The sequence below is a fragment of the Stegastes partitus genome, unplaced genomic scaffold (genome assembly GCF_000690725.1).
Source record: "Stegastes partitus isolate 25-593 unplaced genomic scaffold, Stegastes_partitus-1.0.2 Scaffold333, whole genome shotgun sequence".
In the NCBI taxonomy this organism is placed as follows: domain Eukaryota; kingdom Metazoa; phylum Chordata; class Actinopteri; family Pomacentridae; genus Stegastes; species Stegastes partitus.
In genome coordinates, this window is record NW_007578064.1 from 68,250 (window position 1) to 81,672 (window position 13,423).

The window sequence follows — 13,423 nt, forward strand, 5'->3', positions numbered from 1 at the left end:
ACGGAAAACCCAACCAATCCAAAGATTCCTTATAAGCAATCGTACTGGAAACAGTGAAGAGGAAAACTACCTTCAAACAGGAAGACAACTCCATTAAAGCCAGATTCAGTGAGAGCAGATATGTGCCTCGACCGGTTGGGTGAGGGTAAAAGGAGCGGACGAAAACAAACCGGAGACAAACAGACAAAGAACAAGAAAACACTGGAAGTTAGTGGGACGACTTTCTGCAGATCAGATTCATGCAGCTCCTGATCCAGAAAAACCTGCAGCGATGTACAAGAAGCAAAACCTACAGGGGAGAGACAACACAAAATGAATAATGTGCAGTAGTGTAGAGAAATGCATGCAGGAAGTGACAAGAATCACAGTAAACTTGAGTGTACACATATATGATGACAACTATATGAGCAAGAATACTAAGGTGAAGCATAATGGTTTGATAACAGAAGAATTGGAACTATAAAGTCAAAGAGTAAGAGAGAAAACTGAGCAAAATTAGACAACCGATCAATACAAATCAGCAGAGGGATAAAAGAAACTAAGAGCTGACATTACTACAGCAGCTTCAGGAAGAACTAAAAGGTGAGGCAAAAGGTTGTGACCTTAATTTTCATATAAAAATGCCAACTCTTGTGCAGGATTTAATGTGTAATGGGAGCCGGTTCCAGAGCCTGGGTACGGTAACCTTAAAAGCCGTCGCCTTTGGCTGTAAGGCGTGAGTGGTGGACCAAAAACAGTGACTGTGATGTTGACCCTGGGGCTGCAAACAGAGTTAACAAGTAAAGCACAAGAGAGTACTTGATGTAGAAGTACTTAGTTACATTGCAGTAGTGGATATCCCATCCCAAGGAAATAAAAAATTTGAAGTATGTGCTTGACTAGATCATATTAATGTACAATGCAAAAGTACTATTTATGACAGATATTGCTTCAAATATAACCTCACTTGTTTTAGTCATCTTTGTGGCTCCAAAGCAAATTAATTGACTTGAAAGGACCAATTATATTTAAGTTCTGTGCATCTATTTTGTACTCTGGGAAGCATTATGTCAACTGATTATTTTTCCTCGCAAATAAATTAAATCCACAATACAGCTATTAGCCTCACATAAATGTTTGACTAAATAATTCACAGCGATAAACTTTTTCTTTATTTTCTTACCATGAAATAAATTGAGAACGCGCTGAATGCTGGGATTCTGCGGGAACGGGGAGATTGCAGAACGCCATCTTTAAACCCCACAAGAGGCCAGCTACAGTTGTGCACCGGGATGAAAAACACTATCCCTATAGCGGGATATTAGGTCAGATCGTGGACATTGTATGATTGTTTCCCGGTTGAGTCAATAATAAAGAACTGTGCGATGGGACGGTGAGGAGACGGTCACGGGACACCGCGAAAGCCTTAAAATGTTGTTACCATAGGCAGACAACAACAATAGACGGAAAGACAACAACAACGGACTAGCTCGCTAGCAGCTTGCCAAAGCACTGCGCTGTTTTCAAACGCTAACTGACGGCTAGCTAGCCTTTAGCTGCTTCATTAGCAAATCAGTCCGGCTGCGGTGAATTTTGACCGGACGCGGCTCGTAGCTGGCACTGGGTACCCAGCTACATCTACCGGGGCGGTTCGTCGTTTCTTTGTCACTTTTTAAAACCGTTTTTGTACTAAAATTTACGCAGTTGCTTTAGCTAGCTACAAGCTAAGTCCCGACTTCTCCCCCTCCCCAGCGGCCCAGCCGGAGATGCGTGGAAGATGTCGGTGTCGGGGCTGAAGGCCGAACTGAAGTTTTTGGAGTCCATTTTTGATCCAAACCACGAACGATTCAGGATAATTGACTGGAAGCCTGACGAGCTGAGCTGTCAGTTTAACGTAACTGGGGAAAAGTTGTTAATTATCCACTGTAACATAACGGTAAGTGGACAAGAACACAAGTGCCGGGGTTTAGCTAGTTACACACTTCCCCTTGTTGGTCGTTAGCGAGCTAAAGTTAGCCGGTTAACTTGCTAGCCAGGTAGCAAGCTACCCCCACATCTGTATAATCTGATGCTATACGGGACAGGTTTGGCGTAGTTTCATTAGCAAGTGTCAGTGGGAGCTACGCACTCTCGGTGGGGCTTAATTGAACGGACAAGACGACATTAATCTGTGTTGATAAGCAATCTTAGCTTTTAGCTAACGATGCATCCTGAATGCTAATGTCGTCAACTCAGATTTTACGTTTTTATTGACTCTGTCCAATGCTGCGGCATATGGAATGCGAATGTAGGTCAAATGTATTAATGCAAATGTTCTGTTTTTGTTGTGTTGCCCTGTCTACAGGAGTCTTATCCATCTACGCCGCCAATATGGTTTGTGGACTCTGACGACCCGAGCTTGGCGCAAGTTTTGGAGAGGCTGGAGGATGTGAGAAAAGGCAGCACCCTGGTAGTTAACCTTCCCTGCTTTTTTTTTTTTTTTGATTATGTACATATTGTGAGGAGTCGCTGACAGTTTGTATTAAGCACAATAAAGGTTTGCCTTAAAGCTTTTGTCATTCAAAATAGTGGCTGCACGCTCGGCTTATATAAGGTGAGGTGTTGCGTGTGAATGCTTACTACAAGGCAGCGTGTGACACATCTGACACAAGACAGGTTGTGATACAGCAGGTGGCTAAAAGCTAATACTAATTAACATTGAACAGTTAATTCCTGTGCTCAGCTGACTATTCCTTAATGTATGATGTGTATCTCAAGTAAGAGCTGATGCAGCTTCAGGCAAAATGCTTTCCTAATATGCCTGAGGTATGCATATAAAGGACAAGACTTTACACTGAGCACGTATTGACCAGGCTGCCTCTTATAGTGACATAATGCCAGCTTGCTGTGTTGAGCTTCATCGGACGGAGGTTAATAATTGTACACTTAAGTGTCTGGGTTTTATTTTAGGATTGTAGACTGGACAAGTGCTCAACATTTTTTGCATCACTATGGCAGGATTTGGACTGGTTAAACAAACTGCCCAGTAATGCAGTTTTTCAATTGTGATGTTATGTTAGAGATTTTTACACAACCAGGAGCTCATTTCATGTTGTATATGGGCTAAGCCTCTTGCATGTGCTGCATCAATGTGTGTGCCTTTCGGTCTTATGGTATGTGATGAGCATGTCAAGAAGCAGGTTTTCAGCAGGCCAAATGGCCGTGTCATTAGATCATTGGGACACCGTTTGAGGTCAAAATATTTGTGAGCACCAGCTCCTGTGTAATCCCAGGTATGAGGTGACATCCTGGGCTTAGTTAGCCTACTTATTCATGCGGCATGCTCTGCTTGTAGGACTCAAAATATGCTTTTTATAGAAGTGCTGTCAGGGTTTTCTTTTTTTTTTTTCTTTTTTTTTTTGAGCTGAAGGTTTTGTTTGCACCACAACTTAGTCTAAATTCAGATAAAGAATACATCCTTTTTTTTAAGTTGTGTCAGTTGTGTTTGTTGCCTTTTGTGGATAGATAAGATCAGAGTTTTTTTTTCCCCCCCTTTACTGTTGCGTAGATGCTTGCGTGGTAGCCTATATTTAAATTGCATCAGATTTGCAAAAGCAAAACACACAAGCTGATGGCAACTTAATGACTCACCCATCTCTTTTTACACAAGTGCAATGGATTTTAGTCTTTATGTTTATTTGCAGTACTTCTAGTGAGTCTTATTTGTTAAGTTCTAACTTTGTGTCAAGTCATATGTGAATAATTAGTCCTAGATTTTGTGCTACACTGCACAATGTTAGATTGTTCCACAGTTGCAATTTGAATGTCCTGCAACTCTGCATAAAGACTGGCATAAATATTCCTGGTCATGTATTTCACACAAATCCCACCATTTTCATCGAGGAACATATGATTGTCACAAAATATGAATGAAATACATACATGTTCATTTTCTGCCATGTTGCATTGCTCTGTAGCTGCACTCGCAAACTTGAATGGCTTCGGTAATTCTGTGTCCCTTTGTCATTGTGGTTTGTCTTGTCTAGCTGTTGCAGCAGTTGAAGAAACTCATTTGCGACCTTTGTCGGCTGTACAACCTTCCCCAGCATCCCGATGTGGAGATGCTTGATCAGCCCCTACCAGCAGGCCCTGTGGGACAAGACCGAAAGGCAAGTCTGCCTAAAATACGCTCGTCAAATACCTCCTAATGGCATGGTACAGTCAGGACACTCATCGTGATTTGATAACTTTTAATGACTATGCCATGCTCATTTAGATTAGCTTGTTTTATTGTTTACTTTCAAACTGCTTGAACTTTGGTATGAAACAGCAGTCTACATTACAGGGAGCTCTGGTGAGTTATATGAAGCTGGCCTAAGCTGATCAATAGACTCTTTCTGTAGTTCCGGTCAGTAAAACGTGGTCTCCGTAAAATATATGGGCGGGTCAGCTCAGCAGGTCTGTTGCAGTCTACTTCATCCAGCCTGACTTTTAAAGCCTTGTCTGTGTTTGTGTATAGCATGGAACGGAGGAGGTTACATCTGAAGAAGAAGAGGAGGAGGAAATGGGAGAAGTAAGTTATCATCTTTGGTTTAAATACCTAATGCAGTGCTCATGCAGTGTGGATGTGTGGTGTGTGCATAGTGATGACACAGACTTCCCTATTTTCTTACTATCTTAGTCACACAGTTTAGGCTGTTCATTGTTTTTTCTATTCTGTAGTTTGAGAAATGTTGATGTTTGAGCTATTCTCTCTCCATCCTTCCCATGTACACATGAATATTGTCTTGATTATGATAGTTTCAACCTGCATTTTGACAATAAAACAATCAATTTTGTTCCAGTGAACCAAAAGTTGTATTATTTTTTGGCTTGGCACTGGCCTTGATCACAGACCTGTTTGTTTTGTTGGACATACTGCTGGAGAACCATGCATTATTAAAAATGGTGAAAATATCAAATATGAATGAACAGGACATTGAGGATCTGGACCACTATGAAATGAAAGAGGAGGAGCCTGTGGACGGGAAGAAATCTGAGGATGACGGGATCGAGAAAGAAAATCTGGCGATTCTGGAGAAGATCCGAAAGAACCAGCGACAGGACCACTTAAATGTAAGTCCTTATTCAACGAAGGGACTATTTGCTATTTTTTTATCTGGGATCCAACATCACACCTCGATAGATGTTTTTGGAGTCTACCTTGATTCCATGCAGCATTTATGTATGCTAATATTGTCAGCAGCAATCTTGTTAATGACAATTAAAGATCGGTATTGAAAAAGAAAGCTGAAAAACAAGACAGGAATGAGACATTTAAAACATATATAGTATCTGACAACGGGCAGTGTGACTTGTTTCTCAATGTGCTTCTATGCAGTATGCAGCACAGCTTCAGATTTCTCTCAGCGTATGCCCTTCAAGGCAGCATAAACTTGTGAAAAGATTTGTGTTTTTTCTCGGAAAAGACTCTCAGGTTCCTCATCATCCTGCTCCGTGGCTCAGCTGTGCATCTGTCCTGGCATCTGAAATGTGTCAAATACAATTATATCCTTGTAACAATGGCACCAAAATCACATTCTTTTCATGCACTTATTTTACTTATTTAAATAATTTGAAGATCAGTGAAACATTCTCTCTCGGGGTTTACTGATATAAATATTAACGTCTAGTAGCATCAAGCTTTGTCTTTGATGTTTGGCCACAGTAAGTACAAACGACAGGTTTGCCCCTATGGTAAACTGCAAAGCACTGTGTTCCATGTCTTCATTATTCTAGCAATTGTTTTATATTTTCCAGGGAGCTGTGTCTGGTTCAGTCCAAGCCTCTGACCGCCTCATGAAGGAGCTTAGAGAGATCTACAGGTCTCAGAGTTACAAGACAGGTACGCACACTCCACAAAGGTCTGTTTTGTTTTTTTTGTTGCAAATCTTGAGTGAAAAAAAACTCCATATGCGCATCGATACCAAACCACACACACTGAAATCGTGGATTCTGTCCTTTTGTGATGAGAGATGGGCATTATATCATGAAGCATTGCAGTATGAGAGACATGACATTCACATGGTCAGAGGAAAGAATCTGAGAATGAGTTTAGTTGTGTAAAATTTGAATGTACCTAAAGCTTTCCGTCTTGTCCTTGTTGGGTTAGCGCCACCCTCATGTGGGTGTGGTGGCTGCACTGTAGGTTACTACACCCATTACTGTTATTTGAAGACGTCTATTGTATGCTTTAGTAATCTCCATAAGCACATTGACACACTTTCCACAGCAGCTTAACAAAAGAAAAAGGATATTTGTTCAATGCTTAAGGAAAACATTTTTTTGACTCAGCAGAGAGTCACCTCAAAGTCCCTCACTGTGTAGAAATTCCCTATCCTATTGCGGTATTAGCTGAAAGGGATATGACTGAGAGCGTGTCCATCAAAATACATTTAATGCTGTGCCTCACTGTGTCAATGTCTAGTTTATAGAATGAACGGGGGGGATTAAATCACTACTGTTGGTACTAGACCTTGGAAGATGTCTGAGGACTCATTTAATCAATTTCTTTTGCAGGCATCTATTCAGTCGAGCTTGTCAATGATAGCCTGTATGAATGGCACGTCAAACTAAGGACGTAAGTAACTTTAGGATCCTGTATCATGTATTAAGTTCTTGCTCTCTGTCGGCATAAACACAGACTGATTGCATGTTCTAATGATCCAACAGGGTGGATCCAGATAGCCCTTTACACAGCGATTTACAAGTCCTGAAAGAAAAGGAAGGGATGGATTACATTTTGTTAAACTTCTCATATAAAGTGAGTAAAATTGGCTTTGCATTAATAAAAACGAAACGCAGTTTGAGAGTCTTTGAAGTCTGTAAATGAAGCATTTTTGCTGGTTGCCTCTTGCAGGATAATTTCCCCTTTGATCCGCCGTTTGTCCGGGTAGTTTCGCCCGTGCTTTCTGGAGGGTGAGTTCATTTATTTAGTACACTTTTTGCAGATTCTTCCATCCATAGTTACTATTACCAAGCTGAGACTGAGGTGGTGTTTAGATTATTTGCTTTTAGAAGAAATAACCCTTTCTTTGATATGCTTTCATTTTCGTGCTTTAGTTATGTTCTTGGAGGAGGCGCGCTGTGCATGGAACTTCTCACCAAACAGGTATGCTGCGTGTATTTTTACATACCAGCAATGTAAATTTAAGTCAAATGATAATAAATATTACTTTCAGTTGTTTGTTTTTTTTGTTATTTTTTGCTTTTCAGTACATCTGTTTACATTTTCAAAATCTTATTGACATCGGGTTTCCTGATTGCAGGGTTGGAGCAGTGCCTATTCCATTGAGTCTGTCATCATGCAAATCAATGCCACTTTAGTCAAAGGAAAAGCCAGAGTGCAGTTTGGAGCCAATAAAGTAAGTGAGGAGGTTTGATTTCAAGTCTGTGATATAATGTCGGCCACCCATGATAAATGATGTCGACCACACTGATGGGGCTTTTACACAGGCAGAGGTTTCTATGGTGCTTGATGGTGGCCTATGCGACAGTCTCTTGTTTCTGCAGTCAGAGTTGGCTTTGTGGTATATTTTTCATCAAATTGGACCGGAGTGGAATGTGCAGTGCAGTGCCTCTGATATGGGCCACATAAAGTTTAATGAATTGAACTGAATTGTAAAGTGTATGCTTCTCCTCTTTTGAGTGACAGCACTTGAATTTTCAGTTACTGCTCATTATGTTCTTTTTATGTTGTCTAGTAGGATTTCTATATTGCTTTGAGTTTGATTACTTAAGTACCAAGAAAACAAATCTTTTTCCGTCCTTCTCAGAAACTTTGTCTCTTAGCTCTAAATCCCATTTTGTTGTTCTGCTTTGATGCAGATTAGTTAATGGTCCTTAATACCACTTTCAGGTTTGACCTGGGGTAAACCACTGGTTGCTTGTCAGTGTGAGTAGGTCAACACATATTATACAAGCCAGTGTCATAACCCGTCTCAACCAGGGTTAATCACGTCACTTTGGGTGAACTTGTTGCTTTCACCATGAGAGCAGCACAGAAACAGACCAGCTTCACTGCCTCAGGAGCCATACATGATGTGTTCATACATATTATTAAATACTTGTGAGAAAATGGGTTTGATGCACAAAAATATGCTTGAAGTTCTGAACATACAGCAAGAATCAGTAGTGTTTGTCCTACTTTTGTTCCTAAATTGGTGTACTGTAGGTAAGAAAGTGTGAAAAAATGTAAACCGACTGACTGTAAGCCTATAAATTTAGCCTAAATTACAGCTAAGAGCTGTGGTCCATGGTAGCTGCTGTTCAGTGGCACCAAGTGACTAAAAAAGAGAAAAATAAAGCCCAGCATTTGTTGTTTGCTAGCTAATTTTGTGGACTTCTGTATATGTAGATGTATATTTATGCTTAGTAAAGACATGCTGGGTCTGAGTACCAAACCCTGTCACAGTAAAGCCACAATGCTCTGCTATCGGCTTTGCACTGCGATGCGGTGGAATTTTATTTGACGGCTGGAATGGCTGTAATTTTCGACGTTATGTCTTTGTAGCTGTGAAATGTTGAATTCTTGAATGACATTACTGAGACTTGGTGCACTCTTCAGTGAAGCGCTGCCATATGGATTTGTACAAAGTCATATGTCATTCTGGTGCAGCAGCGGTGTGTGTGGGGAATTACAGGTGCAGAGCCAGGTCTCATGTGAAAGTTGATGACGAGGCATGTGTGTGTGTGTGTGTGAAAGCAGTCGGGTATGAATGGACAAACAAGGCTGAGAATGTGTGTTCATTATCCTAAACCCTACACAGAGGTTTGCCGCTGAAATCGGAGCTCCGCAAGATAATCTTTTCTTTCTGCTCGTAGACAACAGCTGTCATTACTGGTCCTTTTTCTGCACTGTCATCCTAAAGCCAGTAAATACTCGGAAGGTTGACTTCATTTTCATGTTTTATTGCAGAACCAGTACAATCTTGCCAGAGCACAGCAGTCCTACAAATCCCTGGTTCAGATCCATGAAAAGAACGGTGAGTGTTTTTGTCTCCAGTTTCATACGGGGTGCATTACTGACCTTGTTTACTGAAACCAAATCCCTCCTGTATATCAAAGCTGTGGAATATTTGTGCCTGGACTGTTGTGTAGGTACCAAACGTGGACGACAGTTGCACATATGTAGTTGCTAAAATCAAGTTATAGAACTGATACACTTGTTTTATGGATAAATGCTTGCAGAATATAGACAACGGCAGTGCAGATATAAACTGCAAGTACAATGTGCTTGTGATACAGTCATTAAACACTCGATTCATGCTTAAACAATAGCTTTTGGGGCTGTCAACTGTAGTGCACGACACCTTCGAATGACCTTCCACGAAAAATAAGGTTCATAGAATCTCCTCTCCTTGAATAAGTCAGATGAAGAGTGTAACAACTTGGTGTTATTAAGTGCTGGTATTGCTTTAATACGTACTTCCATCAGAGCCCAATAAGTGATATACAATATATAAAACTGTGGCTGTGAGGAGAGCATGTGCATAGATATGCCAACTATCCACTCATGTCAATCCTAAATAATAATCTTAGAACCTATTTGAATTATGAACAGACTTTATCCTTATGTTTGGGTCCTCTGATTAATGTTCGTCTTTTCATGGTTTGTGACTTTGAATCATAAGTGATATTCAGCTGTTTTCAAGCATATAAGAATCAAATACACACAGCCTAATACTAAAATGCAGTTTAACATGTAATTGTCAATAGAAATGACAGTTTTTTTTAAAGTTGGATTTGGATTTTTATCGGAGAAGGATGGCCATGAATGCAAAGTGTGCTGCCCTTGACATCTGTGAAGCGCTACACTACATGCAAAAGTAGAGGTGAAAATATGTAAATTGCTCGCGCCCTGCCAGGCTACATACAGCTGTATTTAATAGCAGTAGAGCCGAAACGTTAAGAGCTGAAAGCCATCCTGAACCAGATGTGTCCTGAATCCAACCACTGAACCCTTGTTAGTCTGGTGTTTTTAATTCTTGCGCTAACCACACATGATGGGAATTGCAGATACAAGCCAGTGAGGCAGAAAAACAGTGCACATGGAAAATAGTTGTGGGATTGGTTATTGGTAGTGTTTTTTTTGTATTATTACCCTGTAGTCATTGTGTCTTTCTGTGCTTTGTTTGTTTTTTTTTTCTTAGGCTGGTACACACCCCCCAAGGAGGATGGCTAATACAGACTGTTGCCTTTCCTGCACTGGGACCACATGTCTTAGATTTTTTTTTTTCCCCTCCCTCCTTTTCCTTGCGACCAATATTGTTTTTATCCTGCAAACTATTTTGCTCTCTACATGACAGTTTAAACTCCAAACCAAATTCCTCATTCAGTGACCACCCAAAAACTAGCACATAAACACAGACACAATCACCCCTGCCTGAAAATTTACATCCAAGCTCATGAGCTACTCGCAAGGGTGTCCTCTCTTCAGATATTTATCTCTCTGTACATCTATTGTCTGATGCAATATGATTTATTTTTTTTTTCGATTTTTGATTTTTTTTTTTTTTCCCCCCCTGTTGCGACATTCACCCCATCCTCCAGGAAATCAGTGGACTAAATATCGCGCGAACTCACCATTCGGTTTTGGCGTTGAGCATGCCAAGGTTACTTGCTGGCTGTGAGTTGAAAGGTGCGGCATGGCTTTTATCCTCCAGCAGTGGCAGTCTGAAGCTCCAGCTGCCACACACTGCCTCTCTGGCCACTGTTTGGATTCTGAGAATGGCATGCGACATTCCCTGAAACGACGCAGTGGTAGCTGGGAAGGACATTTAAATGCTGGTGGTGGGAAGAACCGCCGCCTTTTCTCTCAATGGATGGCCTCTATAATATTGTGCTCATGTATTATCTTTATAATGCCAAGACCCCTCCTCTGGAATAACATGCTTCTGAGGCTAGTTTGCTTTCCCAACCTCTTGTCTTTTAAAGCTTGAAGCCCTGAGGTGGGGAGGAAGAGACTTTGTGCAGCATGGGTGGGACAGCCCATAATGAAGAACAGCATCCTGCTGAGCTCCAAACTTGGACACCACTGGCATCATCACAACCAGCAGCTGGACCACTCCCTGCAGGAGAGGTTTGGTTTGTGGCTAGTCTGGCAACATAACAAACATGATCAGGCAAAGCAGGGGCGTGTTTGGATTGGATCACACTGTAATGTAGTTGATTTTAACTCCACGTGTAAACATGTAAATTTGTATTTCTGCAAAAGGATTTAATTGTTTATAATGTAACCTTGTCTGGGTCTTTGACTGGGCAGAGACTGTATTACTATATACCCTTGACTATTAACTGCAGGGGCACTGCAACTTCTCAAGACCCATTTAGAATAAGAAAAAGTTGCTTCATGGATACTCTTGCAGAAGGAAACAAAAGTACACCATGTTCTTATGTAAGCTTAATGACTACTGCAGTTTTGTTCTTTTGTTTTTTTTTTATATTGATTTGTAAACTTTATGTTATTGGCAACAGTGACAGCACCATTCCCCTCATTTTCAAGCACTTCCTAACTACAATGGCCGTAACAATAATGACAGGCACAGCTGTGTCTATTCATATCTAATCACTCAAACCAGATGAACCTCAGTAAGGCTATGCAGCGAAGACACAGTCTTGTTGAATTTTAAAGAAAATTAGTCTTAACAGCTTAACAGCGTAGTCACCTGCTTAGTTCTTGTAGCTGGTTCACATCCTGACTACTTTGCCAATTTTTCAGTCTGGGGAAGAAGAGAAAAAAAAAAAAAAAAGTGACCTTTACCTTCTGACTTTTCCTTGACCTCATGGCTGTTTTAAAATGCAGCCAGAGTTACAAATTCACAGCAATAGTCTTGACCATATACCTTCTAGCTTCACACCTGGGGAGACCAACTGGAGTCTGTTCCATTTTTCCAGAATATTTGTTCAGGTTCGATAAATATTTGTTCAGATTTGCCACAGGATAGACTCGGCTCTTCCCATATCCACCTCTTTGGTTACTATTCATGACCACTCTCGGCACTGCTGTACCCCCTCAGCGTGCTGAGGCTTTGATGTAATGTGAATAATATGCAGAAAACTGTGTGGAGCATTCCAATTAATGCAGTTACACGTTTGTTGTGGGTGTTCTGTTGTGTGGTTACTTGCATTGTTTTAAGTATATTGTCCTGATAATCAGCGTAGAAAGCTTAGTTATGCTATTTCATACAGTCATTCCTCATTTTTTGAGTTGATTTAGAATTTCCTCAGTGATACTAACCTCAGTCACAACAGGTAGAAATGGGTATAAAATATTACTGCTCGTTCACGTTCGGCACGTCGGACTTTTCGTTTGGGCTTGCAGAATATGACGGCCTCCTTTTTTTTTTTTTTTTCTTGTTTCACCACAAGCAAAATCTCAACTTGACTATGGATCATTGGCATGGTTGTTAGCTGTTGTGATGCGCATTGGTAACGTACTAATCACTTCATTCTGGTCACATTGTCGAGCCCACCCCTGCATTCTCTGGAGAAGCAAACTCAGGAATACATACTGCACACTCGACTTTGCAAAAGGATTGCTTCAGAATATCGCCATGAAATGCAAGATTGAATGTGTCAATCTTTTTTTTTTTTTTTTGGGCCATTTTAAAACGATGCCCCCCTGTTTTACCCGTAGGCGTTGCGGTGTGTTTTGCTGTCAAATTGCACACACTTAGATTTTTTCTGATTGCCATTGAGGCTGATAATTACTAAGCGAGCATTGGGAATGATCGGATACATGGAGCACAGATTCGGCTCCGACCCTCAGATTATCCCGTGCTTGATGAGAAGGGTGGGGGGGCGAAGGTCCAGGACACATCTACCCTGTCTCTTTGATATTGCTGTATTTTGCATGTCAATATATCAGTGGGTATTTTTTCCCCCAAGCTACAAAAGACAAAGAGTGATTGGGTGGTTTAGACTAGATGTATCCATTTTTTTTCATGACTTGTTTACTTGTGGTTTCCTACTACACGAGTGCACAGGGTGATACCTCACTGTGTGCTATTTATTGAAGCAGGTCAGATACTATAAATGAGACACATGGACTTAGAATACATCCTACCTTGCTTGGATTACCTTTTAAAGACGCCAGGATTCCTAACAAAAGCAGCGGTTCAGATTTGTGTGCCATCAGAACAATTGTAATCCTTCGACCTGACCTTTTGGAATACTGGGTGTATTTAAGTCTGTTGTGCATTGAATAACAGCTTCTCATACACCTACACGTCTGACTAACAAAAAAAAAAACAAAAAAACAAACAAAAAAAAACCTTCTCAGCTTTGACAAGTGACATATTGGTCTGAGGACTGAACTAGCCTGATACTGGGTTCTTTACCTTGCTTCATTAACTGCGGTGGCCGGGTTATAAAGTTATGCACTGTTAGCATGCTTTGGTCTGGTTTCATTTTTTTTTTTTTTTTT

The 13,423-nt window shown here is 40.8% G+C and overlaps 1 protein-coding gene across 1 annotated transcript; it reads left to right on the forward strand.

The window, feature by feature from the left end:
* Positions 1-1,282: 1,282 nt before the first annotated feature.
* On the forward strand, positions 1,283-12,893 carry LOC103358812 (ubiquitin-conjugating enzyme E2 Q2-like). The gene is made up of 13 exons (XM_008283925.1): positions 1,283-1,915; positions 2,324-2,428; positions 4,005-4,127; positions 4,478-4,531; positions 4,933-5,073; positions 5,758-5,842; positions 6,517-6,577; positions 6,670-6,760; positions 6,857-6,915; positions 7,060-7,108; positions 7,266-7,361; positions 8,915-8,981; positions 10,149-12,893. Exons 1-13 carry the CDS (start codon positions 1,757-1,759, stop codon positions 10,178-10,180), a joined length of 1,122 nt encoding a protein of 373 aa, XP_008282147.1. The 5' UTR covers positions 1,283-1,756; the 3' UTR covers positions 10,181-12,893.
* Positions 12,894-13,423: the final 530 nt, after the last annotated feature.